Genomic DNA, 18687 nt, shown 5'->3' on the forward strand with positions numbered 1-18687 from the left:
AGGCAAGGAACCAACTGGGCTAAAGCACTCAAACGCCAAAACTAAGCATAGCAAAATACAAAATGCTGTTATGCAGAATAGTGCAAATGTGCCAAAAACCGGTAGTTTCAAACTGGTCATAAGAGAAGTCCATATGTGTGTAGCACATACTTGCCAACCTTGAGACCTCCGATTTCGGGAGGTGGGGGGTGGGGGGAGTGGTCGGGGTGGGGCGGGGGCGTGGTTGGGGGCATGGCTAAGAGGGGAGGAGTATATTTACAGCTAGAATTCACCAAGTCAAGTATTTCATATATATATATATATATATATATATATATATACAGTATATATATATATATATATATATATATATATATATATATATATATATACAGTGGGGCAAAAAAGTATTTAGTCAGCCACCGATTGTGCAAGTTCTCCCACTTAAAATGATGACAGAGGTCTGTCATTTTTATCATAGGTACACGTCAACTGTGAGAGACAGAATGTGAAAAAAAGTCCAGGAATTCACATTGTAGGAATTTTAAAGAATTTATTTGTAAATCATGGTGGAAAATAAGTATTCGGTCACTTCAAACAAGGAAGATCTCTGGCTCTCAGAGACCTGTAACTTCTTCTTTAAGAAGCTCTTCTGTCCTCCACTTGTTACCTGTATTAATGGCACCTGTTTGAACTTGTTATCTGTATAAAAGACACCTGTCCACAGCCTCAAACAGTCAGACTCCAAACTCCACTATGGCCAAGACCAAAGAGCTGTCAAAGGACACCAGGAAAATATTGTAGACCTGCACCTGACTGTGAAGAGTGAATCTACAATAGGCAAGCAGCTTGGTGTGAAAAAATCAACTGTGGGAGCAATTATCAGAAAATGGAAGACATACAAGACCACTGATAATCTCCCTTGATCTGGGGCTCCACGCAAGATCTCATCCCGTGGGGTCAAAATGATCATGAGAACGGTGAAATCCCAGAACCACACGGGGGTACCTGGTGAATGACCTGCAGAGAGCTGGGACCAAAGTAACAAAGGTTACCATCAGTAACACACTACGCCGACAGGGAATCAAATCCTGCAGTGCCAGACGTGTCCCCCTGCTTAAGCCAGTGCATGTCCAGGCCCGTCTGAAGTTTGCCAGAGAGCCCATGGATGATACAGCAGAGGATTGGGAGAATGTCATGTGGTCAGATGAAACCAAAATATCACTTTTTGGTATAAACTCAACTCGTCGTGTTTGGAGGAAGAAGAATACTGAGTTGCATCCCAAGAACACCACACCTACTGTGAAGCATGGGGGTGGAAACATCATGCTTTGGGGCTGTTTTTCTGCTAAGGGGACAGGCCGACTGATCCGTGTTCAGGAAAGAATGAATGGGGCCATGTATCGTGAGATTTTGAGCCAAAACCTCCTTCCATCAGTGAGAGCTTTGAAGATGAAACGTGGCTGGGTCTTCCAGCATGACAATGATCCCAAACACACCGCCCGGGCAACGAAGGAGTGGCTCCGTAAGAAGCATTTGAAAGTCCTAGAGTGGCCTAGCCAGTCTCCAGACCTCAACCCCATAGAAAATCTGTGGAGGGAGTTGAAAGTCCGTGTTGCTCGGCGACAGCCCCAAAACATCACTGCTCTCGAGAAGATCTGCATGGAGGAATGGGCCAAAATATCAGCTACTGTGTGTACAAACCTGGTAAAGACCTATAGTAATCGTTTGACCTCTGTAATATAACCTTTGTTGGCAATAACAAAGTATTGAGTTGAATTTTTGTTATTGACTAAATACTTATTGTCCACCATAATTTACAAATAAATTCTTTAAAAATCCTACAATGTGAATTCCTGGATTTTTTTTTCACATTCTGTCTCTCACAGTTGAAGTGTACCTATGATGAAAATTACAGACCTCTGTCATCATTTTAAGTGGGAGAACTTGCACAATTGGTGGCTGACTAAATACTTTTTTGCCCCACTGTATATATAAGAAATACTTGACTTTCAGTGAATTCTAACTGTATATATATATATATATATATATATATATATATATATATATATATATATATATATATATATTGTATTATATATATAAATAAAAGAAATACTTGAATTTCAGTGTTCATTTATTTACACATATACACACACACATAACACGCATCTACTCATTGTAGTTAAGGGTTGAATTGTCCATCCTTGTTCTATTCTCTGTCACTATTTTTGTAACTGTAACCCATATGGAAATATAGTGTCACGAATATATTCTCCTATTATTAATTTCTAATACATGGTGTGCCAAAGTCACTTTGGTAACTTAAAAAATGTTAAAATTGATTTGTCAAAGTCATGTGGTCACTACAGGTTTAAATTAATTATGTATGCACGCAGCACGTTATTCACATGTTGGCCAGTAGAGGTCGCATGCACCTTTGTCATTCCCGGCATTCCTTCACTGAAGTCACAGTGAAGGCACGAGTCATTTCGTTGTGTTGCAAAGACAAGGTTTATACGTTAAAATACTTGTCAATTCTCAAACCGAGTGTTGGAAAAGCAGCATAAGATAGCCTGGTCCCAGGGGGAGTTGGATTGCTGTGTTTTGTACTGCTGAGAACTCCAGTAAGTGTTATTTTGTAAATGAGGCCTACAGTCTGTTAGCTGTTAGCCTAGCATCCTGTTAGTGCTAAAGAGAGGAGTCTGATAACAAGACACAGAGTTAAGATGTACAAAACCAATTGGAGTAATATGATGTATTTAAAGAATGCCTTGTGACATGTTAGCATGTTGCAGTTGGATAACTTTATTGTATTTTCGTTTTGTGTAAAAGAGATGTATATTTAATGTTACTGTGTTCAGCCTTAGCAGTGAGCAGAGAATCTGCATTCATTCCAATGCTGCTAAAAGCACCCTTGTCATGCTGCTTAAAGGGGAACTGTTGACACATTTCATTTATTAAATTGATACAGTTAAAATGATAATCATTATAATACATGATGACCAAAATGTGATTTCAGTTAAATAATCACTTATTTTATTTTGTGATGGTTTAAAAAGTGATAATTCACAGTTCATAATTTAAAGATAAAAAGGTAAAAAAATCCTTAAATGGATGTAATTCATTTCATTCATTGAAATCTTAAGTAAGAGGTGAAGCTACTATAGTTTTCATGATTTGATGCTGCTATTAAAGTCTTACAGACTTATATGGAGTACAGTGTGAAACGACCAGTATTCATATGTCCATGACTAAATGGTTAAAATGAGTAACTGTGTTTAGTGATTTAAAATTGAAGTTAATATGGTACCATATGGAAGAGAACTAAGAGTAAAAAGAGTATCCTAACTGATTACATTCTGTACTGCTAGTGCAGATTGGTTTTTTTGTATGATCCTTAAGTCTGGTTCCAAGCTGGACTTGAGTTAAGATGGCGAGCCAGTCCCAGTGAGTGAGAGTCTGCGGAGAGGGAGCGTTTGGATGTGGTGTGGCCAGCTGCATCGGTCTCCACACTCTGCAGTGATCTATAACTGAACTGATACACCATCAGAGTCGCAAGTATCGAACCGAATCAGTATGGAATAACGGATTACAATAGAACTAAGGATTCCCAACCAAGGAATATAGACAGTGTTCAATTCAATACTACCCGGGTAGATTGTATTTTTTGAAAGGACAATTTAAAAAGGACATTTCTTCTATTTTGCTACTTTTGAATTTTGCAACAGAGCTCTATTTTTATTAAATTTTTGGGGGGTATTTTCAATTTAAAAAGCACACTGTTCATGTGTTATTGTTTATTATTGTGCAATAAATTTGCCAGCAGTTGTTCTGTGGTCCACTAAGTACGTAACGTCTCATTGCGAGTCTCTCAATTATACAGCCAAGAACCTAGCAATCTTAATTGTTGTACTAACCTGCTATCCTACAGTAGGGGTGCTACATAACCATGCTGAACACCCTTTCGCAGGTACCCAGAAAGGTTTCGAGTACCACCAAAAAAACTGAATCTCTGAAGACAGTATAAAAATCTGTGTTAAAGGTGTACAAATACTGTTTGTATAATAAGCATGTTATTGTTTACAAATGAGGGTTAAGAGTTCAGTACTAAAAAAACAAAAAAAAAAGAATGTGGCTTTGGTACAGTTTTTTAATTGAGCTGCTGCATTTTTTGGTTGGGTTGTTTATTTATTTTGAGTAACTTCTACATTTCTAAAAGGGGAGGAATGTAATAGAGTGATCTATGTTTGTCTGTTGCCATCTCCTGGTGAATGTTGGCTATAGCGTACTGGGGTTACTTTTTGGTTGGCCAACGATTTACGTGGTGTTGCGCACCTGACGTCAAGTGTATGAGTCTGTTCTGAAGTCTACAGTAAAGAGACGTACTTCATCACCTCGCCTGGTTATTGCCTCTAACTCAATATATTACAACAACATTGCTGTTTACGGCAGATGAACTGCTTTACGGTAGAATAAAACATGACTGCTGTTGTTGTGTGTTGTTACCGCGCTGGGAGGACGTTAATGAAACTGCCTAACAATAAACCCACATAAGAAACCAAGAACTCGCCCTCAATCATTCTACAGTTATAACGTGTTTGGGCAGGCACGCTGTTTATATTGTGGGAAAGCGGACGTGAATACAGGCTGTTGACACGTCACTCAGGTCCGCATGGAGCTGGAGGGGGCGTGGCCTCCAGCTCCGCCTGAATTTCGGGAGATTTTCGGGAGAAAATTTGTCCCGGGAGATTTTCGGGAGAGGCGCTGAATTTCGGGAGTCTCCCGGAAAATCCGGGAGCGTTGGCAAGTATGGTGTGGCATGAGTACATGGAGAAAAGAACCGACGTCTTCCAACCACACGCAGTCTAAGAAAGGTGGAAGACAATCAGCAGCAAGTGCGCACAGTATTCCTACCTGCAGTCAAGGTGAGGGTTTCAGGAAAAAGGGAAAAAAAACACATGAGAAGTGAAAAAAAAAGTATAACCATAACAAGGAGCCCCCCCCCCCCCCCCCGGCTTTTCTGGCTTTTCAATAAAACTATTTTAAAATCAGACACAAACAGCGACTTGACCCCCAAGTCCTGTTTCTCCCGCTCCTAATGGCCGTTGGAATATGGGTGGTAGCCTGAGAACAAGCTGGGAAAGGTTCCCAGGGACTTGCAGAATCCCCTTCAAAACAGCTGATGAAAATTGTGGTCCTCTGTCGGAGACCACATGCATGCAACTAGACACATGATGATATCAGCAGTATAGTGTGCAGAAGGCAGCTTTGAAAGGGTGACAGAATGGGTAATCTTGGATAAAAGCTCCACCAAGGTGAGGATGGTGTGTTGCCATTTTCTAGGGAGGAAGTCCGGGAACAAAATCCAAAGCCACATGGGACCAGGGAGGGAATAGAAAGTGGGCAGAGGATCTCTGCTGGTGCCCAGTGGGAAAACTACATCCACACAATGACAGAGCAAGCAGCCACAAAACTCCCTGATATCAGCTCTAAAAGAGGACTATGAGAATTGTTGCACCAGGAGGAAAATGGTACATCTAACTCCAAGGTGACAGACAAGGAACGTCTTTTTTTGTGTTAAGATGCATTAGGTTAGGTTTTTCTCAGCTGTTACACACAATTAAACTTTCAAATTTTGCCTTCTAGCCTTTTTAAAAATGTTTTCCCAATTAAAATAACATTGTGACAATCAACATCAAACTGTGTGACAATCATTGTCAATCAGATGGGGTTGACTGTCACAATGTGTCACATTTTCTTTATTGGTTAATTACCTCTTAGTTACAATGTGTTGGGAAATGAGTGAAATACACATTTTAAGCAAACACTGTAAGCTTGAATTGATTGTAGGAGTTAAAATTAAATGATATTTTAAAGATAAACAATTCACAACATAGTAAAAACTAAGGTTGTCACCATACCAGAATTTCAGTAGTCGATACCGATATCCTGAGAAGAGTCTCAATACAGCCATTCAGATGAGTCCTTGAAGCAGAGACTAAAGGTCATACTACGGTTTCTGCTGATGCATTTATACACTGTAGGCTAACACTTTATTAAAATTAGTTGGGTTTTTTTTGTATTTTATTTCTCATGCTCATTGCTCCCAAGCACATACTCCCATTTCACTATTATCTCTCTGCTTCTCTGGAGAGAAACAATTTACCCTTATGGGAAAGGAGGAATGTCTGGATAGGCCTCTGACATGTCAGTCGGAAGATTTCCCATGTGACTTATAACTGTGTTATAACGGAGGTGTGAGTTCATGGCCGTCAGCACTAGGACAAAGGGGATTCTTTGAGTATTGAGAAGGAAAAAACAGGATTGTGGGTATAATGTCAGTCGCTTGAATATTTAATGGTGCTATCTCCCATGAGCTTTTGTTGCGATTGTGCAACATTGTCTGTGATGACCTCGGTGAAATAAATCTTGAACCACTGAGCTAATGCGACAATCACTAACGTATGCCTTTACAGCTGGCAGACATTTATTACAATTTAATCTTAATTGACTGCTCACATTGCTGTCTCAGCACTTATTAATGTCATAACTGGATTAGCCAGCATCTGGATTGAGGTTAGAATGCCAAGGTCATTTGCAATAACTGGAATTAATAGTCCATTCTGAGACAATCGATACATAAGTGTATCAGTATCTGTCCCATACTGGCCAAATTTACTGGGTCAGACAGGAAATTGAAATAATAATGTAATTATTATTATGATCACTTTATTCAGTTTTGCTTTGAATCTATGAAAAGTGCCACTGTGTCTTGTGAGTCATGCATACTTTTTAATAGTCATTTTGAGTTTAAGTTAAAAAAAAAAGCAGCAGATTGTATATCGTGAGTCATGTTGTGAGCAATTTTATTTCTTCCTTCACAGAAGCAGAATATTTGTTGCACGTTTTTTTCTTATGTCTATGTTAAAGTACGTCCATACATATATATCACTAAAACAAGAAAAGAGAAAAAGTTTGTATCCCATTGATATAGGCCAATATACAGTACGGAGTCATATCGGATATGGAAAAGTGGCATCGGGCCATCTCTGATAACCAGAGTTATTGACTGTATTCATTGGTTTGGTTTTCTACAAATCATATGTTTTTTCCTTCTAAATGTTAAAATAACAGAATCATTTTTTAAAAGTCATTCTCCACAAAAATGTTAAGAGGTTATGATTTCAGAGACATGCCATTGTTTCAGTAAGTTTACACAAAAAATATTTTTTAACAGAACCTTGTAATTGGGTGGAGCATGTGCCAAAAAACTAAACAAATACATTTTGGTTTGGAGACAGGATTTTTTTATTGACATTGCAATATTTATAATTTTTCTTCCTCAGTTAACTACCAATGTCAAAATAGTTTACTTTACAATACAGTATGTTGCTGATCCAAATTAGGCAAAGGTCTGCACTATACTAACTATCATTGGTTTTTTAAAATGTAAGCATTCTAATGTCCAATTTCTATTCTTTTTCTTTGATTTTAAGGCACCATGAGACCAGTTCAGAGGAACTTCTATGAACCGTCGTCTGCTCCAGGGAAAGGCGTCATATGGGAGTGGGAGAACGACAATGGTTCTTGGACACCATATGACATGGAGATCTGTGTGACCATCCAGAACGCCTATGAAAAGCAGCACCCCTGGTTGGATCTGACCTCTCTAGGCTTCTCCTACCTCATTGACTTTAACAGCATGTCTCAAACAAACAAGCAGAGCCAGCGCAAAAGGCGCCTCCGCAGGCGCATGGATCTCGCTTACCCGCTTATCATGGGTTCCATTCCCAAATCACAGTCCTGGCCTGTAGGAACCAGCTCTGGCCAGCCGTGCTCCTGCCAGCAATGCATCCTGGTAAACAGTACAAGAGCTGCGTCAAATGCAATCCTTGCCTCTCAGCGACGGAAGCTCTACGGTGGGGCAGCAGGCAATACCGGCGCGACAGGAACCCTGACCGCAGTGCGACAGAGTAACACCTTTGCTGGAACGTCCCTCTGGTCTCCAAACTCTTCTGGAACCAATGATATCAGTGCAGGAGGTGGACAAACCAAAGGTGAACAGTTGCAGGTACCACTGTCCCCGGCCAACTTCCCGTGTTCCCCTGTGATGTCATCCCATGGTCACGCCAACACCCTCACCATCAATGGACAAAACAACCTGAACCGACCGGGCACCCAGCGCATCTCTATGACCACTCCCAGAGGAACCATCCCACCAGGGTAATCAGCTTTTTGTATTGTTCTATTGTTGTATTTCTCCATCTTTTCCGTGGTGATATACGGCTATTCCAGTCAAAATTCTGGTCAGTGGTTATCCAGAAAGGGCTTAAAGTCTTGCAGGAGAATCCTTCTTTGTGTTTATTTGCCAAGGTTGCTGCTCTATAATGAGCTTATGTTGGCCCCTATGGCCAGGAAATATGCAGCTTTCTTTTGCTTCTTCTTTGAACTCATTTGTCACTATCACACTGGGATGTTGCCTCATGGGATGTAAAAGTGTGAGGTGTCATTTTTGGACTTTCTGGTTTCATTAGCTGTGTGTATGTGTGTGAGTGTTTCTGGCATACGTTGTGGAGATCTCTTAACCATAGAGGTCAGGAATCCAGAGTGGGAATTGAATAATGGATTAAAGAAAAAATTAGGGTTTGAGCTGAGTGTTTTGACCAATTCAGTGGAAGGAACCATGGTTATAAATAGGTTTTTTTTTCTAGCAGAATCAGATACATGCACTTTCAGCTGCCTCATTATGTGCCACTGTTTGCCAATGACCAGTTATCAAGAATTCATATTTGTACGTGTGCGAAAAACGACATACTGTAGAATAATTTATCATGGGTTGTCGTTTCTTTAAGATGCCGGTGAAATGCTTTTTCACCTAGCAACACTTTAGAAAAAGAGCTTGAGAGATAAGTCTGAAGAAGAGGCTGGGGTTAGGCAGAGTACATCAGTTCTCAGGCGAGTGGCTTGACATATAGGATGTGTGAGGTCTACGTACCCATAGCAGCGTGCTCACGTGTGTGCACAAACACAATCTTAAACTCCCTCGCACTTTTTCATTTGTGGGAGGCATACGAATTGCAGGAACCCACACTGAATGTAAGACATCACATAGTTTTTGTTTGTTTTTATGTGTTTTTGCGCACACATAAATATAAAAACAGTTACTTGTTATCCTGCGGTTTATTGGCATAAATCCAAGCTTTGCACATTTCCAGGTTACGTCCGATTATACTGTGATTTATAAGCAGATGATCATCTTTTTGTTTTAAATTTTTTTGTCCTGTTCAGCCACTTACGCAAATCATATTGTCGAAGCTGATGCCAATATCTGCTGTCCAGATTTACTTTACAATAGAGAAGTGTGGGATACTTCTCTTGTTGCCTTATTTGTATTTGACTTGGTGGGCCAAGCGTCTTTTCGCGTCTTTCTCGCCAGTTCCAGGTTGTAAACTTGTCGGGTTATATCCTCAGCCATCTACTTTCCAGGTGAGATGCATGACTTATGATCTACAATAAATTTCCAAGTAGCAGGTAAGCGAGGAAACAGCAGACCATTCGGTGATGTGTACACAGGCACACACAGAAGTGATCACGGCGCTGCTATAAATAGTTTGTATGCGTTAGCGCTTACAATATCACTAATACTTGGTTGATATTCAAGTCACGAAATGTAAATTTAGTATAGTTGCCGCTTTTTGAATGGTTATCTGATTTTATAGGCGGAATAGAGGACCTCCCATTAGCTCCGCTGTAAGCAAACTTTTATTTACGTTTATTTAATATTTAGAGTGCATTCTAAAAATACAAAAATAAAAAACTCAATGATTGTGAACAATAGGCAAAATTCCATTAAAAAACTTGCATTTCTCCTTTAAGCTCTAGGCCACTGGTTCTTAACCTGGGTTCGATCGAACCCTAGGGGTTCGGTGAGTCGGCCTCAGGGGTTCGGCTGAGCCTCCGCCGCGGAGGTCAAGACACATTCAACTCATCGTGTAAATAAAAACTTCTCCCTATCGGCGTATTATGGATGGTAACAATGTTACCTCTAATTTTCGATATGCGTGAGCAAACACAAAAACTCCTTGAGCATTCAGTGGAGCACATTCACTGTGGCCACACCAGCAGCACCTGTCCCAAACCCGACTAAATAACAAGTTAAATCTTTTATTATTATAATCAAATGACAACAGTAATTTCCATGAGATTATTTTGTAATATAAGTGTTTTAGCCCACTTACAATGACAATAACAAAATGTTTTTCAGGAGCTGTGTACTAGAATTGTATGTCTGGGTAGGGGTCCTGCTTTGGAAAGAATTTGTACCCCTTTCAGATATCGTATTCAGTTCCCACTAAAACATTCACATGTTGCACAATGAGATGTAAACATGGGATCATGTGTACATTCCTGTAACTTTCTGTTTGTAAAATATATCTTTATTTGTATTTCTTTAATATAATATTAATCATTTCATGATTAATATTTATAAATTAAGATTAAATTAAGAAAAAACATTTTATTTTTTACTAAAGAAGGGTTCGGTGAATGCGCATATGAAACTGTTGGGGTTCGGTACCTCCAACAAGGTTATGAACCACTGCTCTAGGCAAATGTTTTTGGACCAAGTTAAATGGTCTGACAAGACAAATATTGAGCTATGTGGCCACAATGGCAAAAAGTATGCTTCGCTGCCAGTAGTTCTGGTGTAATACACAAAGTGTATGAAATCCTGAAGGACAACTGCCTCCAAATTATTAAACGTAACCTCAAATTAACATCTGAACAGTTGGCGTGATAAAGCAGGTAGCTATTAAGATTCTGGAATAAAACCAAACCATATTAATATGACATTTATGCCCTGTGTGTGTGTGTGTGAAGACTTCTGACTGTGACGTTGTTGACAATAACAGCTTTCATATTAGAGAACTACTGGCTGTAAGCCACTTGTTTGGGGGCTTACATTGCTCCATATTTTACATGCACAAATATTAGAAGACGCACCATATGCTGGCTTTTGTCAACAAATTAGTTTATCATATTAGTGGGCTTACAAAGCCTGGTATCTCGCCACCTTCCTTTGCACACCGTAATTAACGAGCGGTTATGGACTAGAACTGAAGGCCTGAGTTCATCCCCTAATTGCACAGGGTCAGAAATTACAGCGTTTGATGTGAAGGGAAGTGAATTATTTTTTCTATAGCGCTTTTTCTCCAGAGACTCAAAGCGCGTTACATTGTGAAACCCATTCTCTTTTATTTAAACCAGTGTGCGTGGAACTGGGAGAAAAGTGGGTGAAGTGTCCTGCCCAAGGACACAGCGACAGTGTATGTATGGCGAAAGCTGGATTTGAACCAGGAACCCTTACGTTTCTGGCCAGCTGCTCTACCATTTGAGCCACACCGCCTATAAATATACTGTAGAACCAGAGGGTCGGGCTGCGCATTCAAAGCCAGCTTCATGCTCAGAGAAACATGCAGAGTGTTCGATTTATAGCTGCAAAGGAGATGTACAGTACATGCTTCATTAAGGTGATGAGTACAGGGCAAAGAGGGAGATCTGAGGTGGTTGAGTTCAGCGTGTTTGACTGAATGGGCTTCTGTCAGAAGTGATGTGAATTTAGAAAGGATAAGTTGGTATAGCTTTAAATTTGACAAGATAGGGCCTCCCCTCAGGTGCTGGATCATTTACATTCTATTGTCCTTACGGACGGGAATTGATAAGGTTTTTCCGGTTCCGATTCCACTTTTGATTCTGCTTAACAAGTCTGTCTTTTATCGGTTCTCTTATCGATTCCAATTTAGGATGAAAGGATAAGAAACAAGATGATTAGCGTTAACTTTGTTAAGTCTAGAAGAAACATAAATCTAGAAACTCAACAGAGGTCTTAAAGGGGAACTGCACTTGTTTTATTTTATTTTGTCTATCGTTTACAATCCTTGAGAGAGACAAGAACACACGTCTTTTGGGGGTGGATTTTAAAGACGATAAACGCTTGCGAGATGCGATTAATTAGAGTTACTATTGTTGCCTTCAAGGCCTTCTATAACAACTTCAAAACCCTCCATCAACATTTTATGAACACGAATGTAATTGTTATTCTTATAGCCCAGGGGTCGGCAACCCGCGGCTCTTTAGCGCCGCCCTAGTGGCTCTCTGGAGCTTTTTCAAAAATGTATGAAAAATGGAAAAAGATGAGGGGAAAAAAATATATTTTTTGTTTTAATATGGTTTCTGTAGGAGTATAAACATGACACAAACCTCCCTAATTGTTATAAAGCACACTGTTTATATTAAACATGCTTCACTGATTCGAGTATTTGGCGAGCACCGTTTTGCCCTACTAATTTTGGCGGTCCTTGAACTCACCGTAGTTTGTTCACATGTATAACTTTCTCCGACTTTCTAGGACGTGTTTTATGCCACTTCTTTTTCTGTCTCATTTTGTCCACCACACTTTTAACATTGTGCATGAATGCACAAAGGTGAGTTTTGTTGATGTTATTGACTTGTGTGGAGTGCTAATCAGACATATTTGGTCACTGCATGACTGCAAGCTAATCGATGCTAACATGCTATTTAGGCTAGCTATATGTACATATTGCATCATTATGCCTCATCTGTAGGTATATTTGAGGTCATTTAGTTTCTTTTAAGTCATCTCAATTCAATGTATATCTCATGACACACTATCTGTATGTAATATGGCTTTTAATTTGTTGCGGCTCCAGACAGATTTATTTTTGTATTTTTGGTCCAATATGGCTCTTTCAACATTTTGGGTTGCCGACCCCTGTTATAGCCAGACCTCTGTGTTGATATTTGTACCTGACGGTTTCGGCTACAACTTTGGCCTTCCTCAGAGGTTGTCACGGGATGTTGATGTGACGTGCCTGGTCAGCTGATTTAAACAGTTTTTGGTATGAAAATTAACACTACAAGAATAAACATTACATCATTCTTAGAAAACCTAATGAAACTAGTTTGATGAATGGGTTTGTATACACGCAAGTATATATATGTAATGTAGTAACAGACACGTTCATACCAATATGTAATAGAAAATGGATGGATGGATGAATATACAGAGTAGAGATGTCAGAAGTGTTGATATATCGGCCGATAAATGCTTTAAAATGTAATATCGAAAATTATCGGTATCTGTTTCAAAAAGTACAATTTATGACTTTTTAAAACGCTGCTGTACGGAGTGGTAAACGGACGTAGGGAGAAGTATAGAGCAGTTGCGTCTCCCAGTCATACTTGCCAACCCTCCTGATTTTCCCGGGAGACTCCCGAATTTCAGTGCCCCTCCTGAAAATCTCCCGGGGCAACCATTCTCCCAAATTTCTCCCGATTTCCACTCAGACAATGATATTGGGGGCGTGCCTTAAAAGCACTGCTTTTGCGTGCCGGCCTAATCACATAATATCTACGGCTTTTCACACACACAAGTGAATGCCAAGCATACTTGGTCAACAGCCATACAGGTCACACTGAGGGTGGCCGTATAAACAACTTTAACACTGTTACAAATATGCGCCACACTGTGAACCCACACCAAACAAGAATGACAAACACATTTTGGGAGAACATCCGTACCGTAACACAACATAAACACAACAGAACAAATACCCAGAACCCCTTGGAGCACTAACTTTTCCGGGACGCTACAATATACACCCCCTGCTACCCCCCGTCCCCCCTTCCCCCCCCAACTCAACCCCGCCCACCTCAACCTCCTCATACTCTCTCAGGGAGAGCATGTCCCAAATTCCAAGCTGCTGTTTTGTGGCATGTTAAAAAAAAAAAAATGCACTTTGTGACTTCAATAATAAATATGGCAGTGCCATGTTGGCATTTTTTTTCCATAACTTGAGTTGATTTATTTTGGAAAACCTTGTTACATTGTTTAATGCATCCAGCGGGGCATCACAACAAAATTAGGCATAATAATGTGTTAATTCCACGACTGTATATATCGGTATCGGTTGATATCGGAATCGGTAATTAAGAGTTGGACAATATCGTAATATCGGATATCAGCAAAAAAGCCATTATTGGACATCTCTAATACAGAGGATGAACTGTTGGTTAGAGAAGCGATCATGAGGAAGAGGGTGAAACTTTGGAGCAGACGGAAGCCGAGAGAGTGAGGTCAGCGTGACTCGACGCTACAAATAAATGGCGTGCTTACCCAAATCAACTGGAAACATCCTCGGCCAGCTTGACCAAATGGACAACTGTCCGTCGAGTACGTCACAATAATATTGATCGTATTATTGTCTGCACAACTATGTACTGTAATACTACAGTACATATTTGTAATACTATGTACTGTAGTATTACAACTACAGTACCAGTGACGTGCGGTGAGGTTGATGGCTGGTGAGGCACTGACTTCATCACAGTCAGATTTACAAACATATGAACCCTAAAGAGTATCTTATTCACCATTTGATTGGCAGCAGTTAACGGTTATGTTTAAAAGCTCATACCAGCATTCTTCCCTGCTTGGCACTCAGCATCAAGGGTTGGAATTGGGGGTTAAATCACCAAAAATGATTCCCGGGCGCGGCGCCGCTGCTGCCCACTGCTCCCCTCACCTCCCAGGGGGTGAACAAGGGGATGGATCAAATGCAGAGGACAAATTTCACCACACCTAGTGTGTGTGTGACAATCATTGGTACTTTAACTTAACTTTAACTTTACACATACAAACTGTAGCACACAAAAAAGCACATTTAATAAAAAAACGTTATTATGGTCTTACCTTTACTTATAAATGTGCCGCTGTTGTGCTGGATTAATGAACCCCCTGATGGGAGTGTTATATCAACTAAAGCCCTCACTTCAACTTTCCACGTGCAAGATTGAATCTATTTAAAAAAGTGTAACCGAGGGTTTATAAATGTCGCCTATACTGTATGAAACTACAAAATAACAAACACGGAGGCTCCAGTTTACACGAGGACCACTTTATTTACCTTCTTTCAAAAACCTCCGCAACGTGACATCACTTCCGCTCTTAGCGCCTTCAAAATAAGAGCTCAAGGCATATACTGTATAACAGCGCATAATAGGAACTTAACATCACAAAGAGGAAAGCCCATAAAAATAGGTTACAAAAGTTATTTAATAAGAAGCCAAAAAGTGCAAAAACAATAATGTTCGTGTTGGAGGAGTTGTGAATTAGGTACACCTGCAGTCTGCAGGTGTACCTAATGTTGTGGCCCTGCAGTCATTCACAACTCCTCCAACACGAACATTATTGTTTTTGCACTTTTTGGCTTCTTATTAAATAACTTTTTTAAATAGATTCAATCTTGCACGTGGAAAGTTTAAGTGTGGGCTTTAGTTGATATAACACTCCCGTCAGGGGTTGCCGTGCATTCTACGGCGGGGGTGCAGGAGGCGAGCCTCAGCCAGTGCGTCTTTTGTAGCCGTTTTATGATCGCTCAGCACAAGAAATACGTTTCACACATACAGTTGTTGACAAAATACACTGTACATTACACACCTCAGCTAACTAAACTATGGAAATGTATAATATAGTTCATATAGCAATACGGTCTCACTGCACAACAGACCAGCAGTTAGCCGAGTCCGTCCATGTTGAGGCACTGAGTGACATGCCTCGACTGGCTGCTGTTCACCGCACCGTCTCTTCTCAGTATTTGAACGGCAAATGTGAAAATTCAGCGATTTTGAATAAAAATATCTAAAACTGGTGAAGTTAAATGGAAAATAACTTTATAGTATAATCACTGGATACATTTAACAATTTAATATATATTTTTTTCTTTTTACATTTTTTTTCTTTCCATGATGGCAGGTGAGGCGCCGCCTCACCTGCCTCTAGTGACTGCACGTCACTGTACAGTACATACACTGTCGAGCTCGCTGTGTAGAAACAAAACATGAAATGTTGGCTAATACTTTGCAGGTACTGTAATATGATTGTTCATGTTTTTCAGTCAGTACAGATTGGTGTCCTATCGCATTGAGTTGTGCATTACAAACTCAAAAGCCATTCAGCTGTTGATGCAGTTACGGATGTTGCGGTAAAATGCCCTCGCAAGGCGATTTGTTACTACGTTAGCAAAACAGTTCCTCAATGTTCCTACTGCCTGGTTTTAATACAGGTTACGGAATGTAAATAAAGTATTATTGGTGGTTTTTAGATGCATTTTCAAAGTAATTTAGATGCAGAAATAATTGCTCCCATTAGCTGCATTGCGAGCCACATAGAACAAGCCGATTATTACAAGTTAGAGTGCAAACCAAATAAGGATTATGAACGATAGGCAAAGTCTAAAAAAACAGCAGTTTCCCTTTAAGAGGCCGACAACCTCCGTGGGGTGCCAGGGTCAGGACTCAGGGATTCCCCAGAAAAAAATACTTTTTGACAATAACTATAATACAATAATAAAAGTATTAGTTTACTGTTTAAATAAACAAATATTACATAAAATGATAGGTTGATTGGCAACACTAAATTGGCCCTAGTGTGTGAATGTGAGTGTGAATGTTGTCTGTCTATTTGTGTTGGTCCTTGTGATGAGGTAGCGATTTGTCCAGGGTGTACCCCGCCTTCCGCCCGAATGCAGCTGAGATAGGCCTCGCGACCCCAAAAGGGACAACGGTAGAAAATGGATGGATGGATGACTATTTTCAAAAGAATATATGAGCTGATCACTCAAAAGTAAAACTACATCAGCTCGTGACAAACACAAGCAAGTGAAGTCCAATAAAAGTGTGCATTGTGCAATTCTGCAACCATGAGCTTTAAACATTGACCATTATTTTAGAGAAAAATAAGCATATCTCTTTGTTACAGGAAGGATATGAGTTTTTTTCTGACTACCGGTAATTACATGTCTCCGCTATGGAGAACAACTCTCAGACAGGGAGGAGGTGTGCAACCTGCCAGTCAAACGCTGTTTCGTCACGATTTGCATGATAGATATTAATTTCATGTTTACAGTTAATAATAGCAGCTTTGACAATGAGGTGCTAACATGACAGGCAGTTTTAGTAAGTTGTCTGCAGTATTGACAGCAGACGACAAGCTGACATCACCGCTGTTTCTGCTGGTAGAAAGTCACTTCCAGCTTGCACAGGATCGAAAACGTTTCATTCATTCAAGCTTTTCACATTCTGTATGTGCTAATGTTCCGGGTAGTTTTTCCCTCTCTTTGACGATACATCTACTTTGCTAGTATTGGAAGTTGACTTGTCATCCCTTCTCGTGAATAACTCACCAGGTTTTGTGCCGGTTCTGCGTCGTGCATGGTGACATCACAGGAATCAATAAGGGAATCGTTAAGAATAGAATAGAATGGACTTTATTGTCATTATATTTGCATATAACGACATTAAGGACTCCAACTTAAGGTGCGGTAGTGGGAACAAATATGGGGTAAAAATAAATTACACGAGGTAATAAAGAAAATAAAACAACAACTAACAATTGAAATAAACAGACTACTATCCAATAAAAATATTAAGCAATCCTGTACAATATACAAAACACTATAGAAATACAAAATACTTTACAATATACAGTACAAGACAAGAGTACCGGAGTAAAAAATAACAATCAGTGTCGGATGTATTGCACTCGAAGGGTAATATTGCACAGTAGGGTATTAGGGTAGGATATTGTATAGGGGTGAATTATTATTATAAGTTAGAGTTCAGGATGGTGACAGCTCTGGGAAAGAAGCTGTCTCTGAGCCTGTTTGTTCTGGCTCTGATGCACCTGTAACGCCTGCCCGATGGTAGTAGGTCGAACAGGTGGAAGCCAGGGTGTGTGCTGTCCTTAGTGATGCTTTTTGCTCTGTTGAGACAGCGGGAGTTGTATAAATCCTTCAGGGAGGGAAGGGGGCAGCCGATGATTTTTTGTGCAGACTTTATGACCCTCTGAATCGCTTGTTTGTCTGCTTCAGTGCAGCTGGCATACCACACTGTTATGCAGTACGTCAACAGGCTCTCGACAGCCGAGCGATAGAAGGTCACCATCAGCTGCCTCTCCAGTCTCTTCTTCCTCAGCACCCTCAGGAAGTGGAGTCCCCGCTGGGCCTTCCGGATGACCGCAGTTGTATTTTGGGTCCAGGAGAGGTCAGCAAATATGAGGGTACCAAGGAACTTGAAGGAGCTGACTCTCTCCACCTCCTCGCCGTTGATGTAGAGGGGGGCGGGGTCTGCAGTGTTTTTCCAGAAGTCAAAGATGAGTTCCTTGGTTTTGTGGTGTTCAGTGCCAGATTATTCACTGAACACCACGCTGATAGCTTCACAACCTCATCTCTGTATGCAGACTCATCCCCCCCTGTAATGGGACCCACCACCGTTGTGTCATCGGCGAATTTGATGATGGTGTTCTCCGGGTGGGCTGGACTACAGTCATGGGTGTAGAGGGAATACAGCAAAGGGCTCAGCACACAGCCCTGTGGAGAGCCGATGCTGAGTGTGCGGGAGGAGGAGAGATGGGGGCTGACGAGGTCGCTTGGTCAGGAAGTCCTTAATCCAAAGACAGGTGGGTGTGGGGAGGCCTAAGTCCAGCAGTTTGGTGACCAGGATGTCTGGAATGATGGTGTTGAAGGCGGAGTTATAGTCGATGAAAAGCATCCTGACATAGCTCCCCCGGTGTTCCAGGTGGCTCAGTGCAGAGTGGAGAGCCATGGTTATGGCGTCGTTCGTGGATCT

General features: G+C 40.6%; 1 protein-coding gene across 1 annotated transcript in view; it reads left to right on the top strand.

The window, feature by feature from the left end:
• The window catches only part of dtx1 (deltex 1, E3 ubiquitin ligase), an 81938-nt gene that overhangs the window by 34358 nt on the left and 28893 nt on the right, over nucleotides 1-18687 (top strand). The window contains exon 3 of the mRNA XM_061986145.1: nucleotides 7479-8205. Coding sequence (XP_061842129.1) covers nucleotides 7479-8205 — 727 coding nt within the window. The remainder of the gene's footprint in view (nucleotides 1-7478; nucleotides 8206-18687) is intronic.

The sequence above is a fragment of the Nerophis lumbriciformis genome, linkage group LG12 (assembly GCF_033978685.3).
Source record: "Nerophis lumbriciformis linkage group LG12, RoL_Nlum_v2.1, whole genome shotgun sequence".
Taxonomy (NCBI): domain Eukaryota; kingdom Metazoa; phylum Chordata; class Actinopteri; order Syngnathiformes; family Syngnathidae; genus Nerophis; species Nerophis lumbriciformis.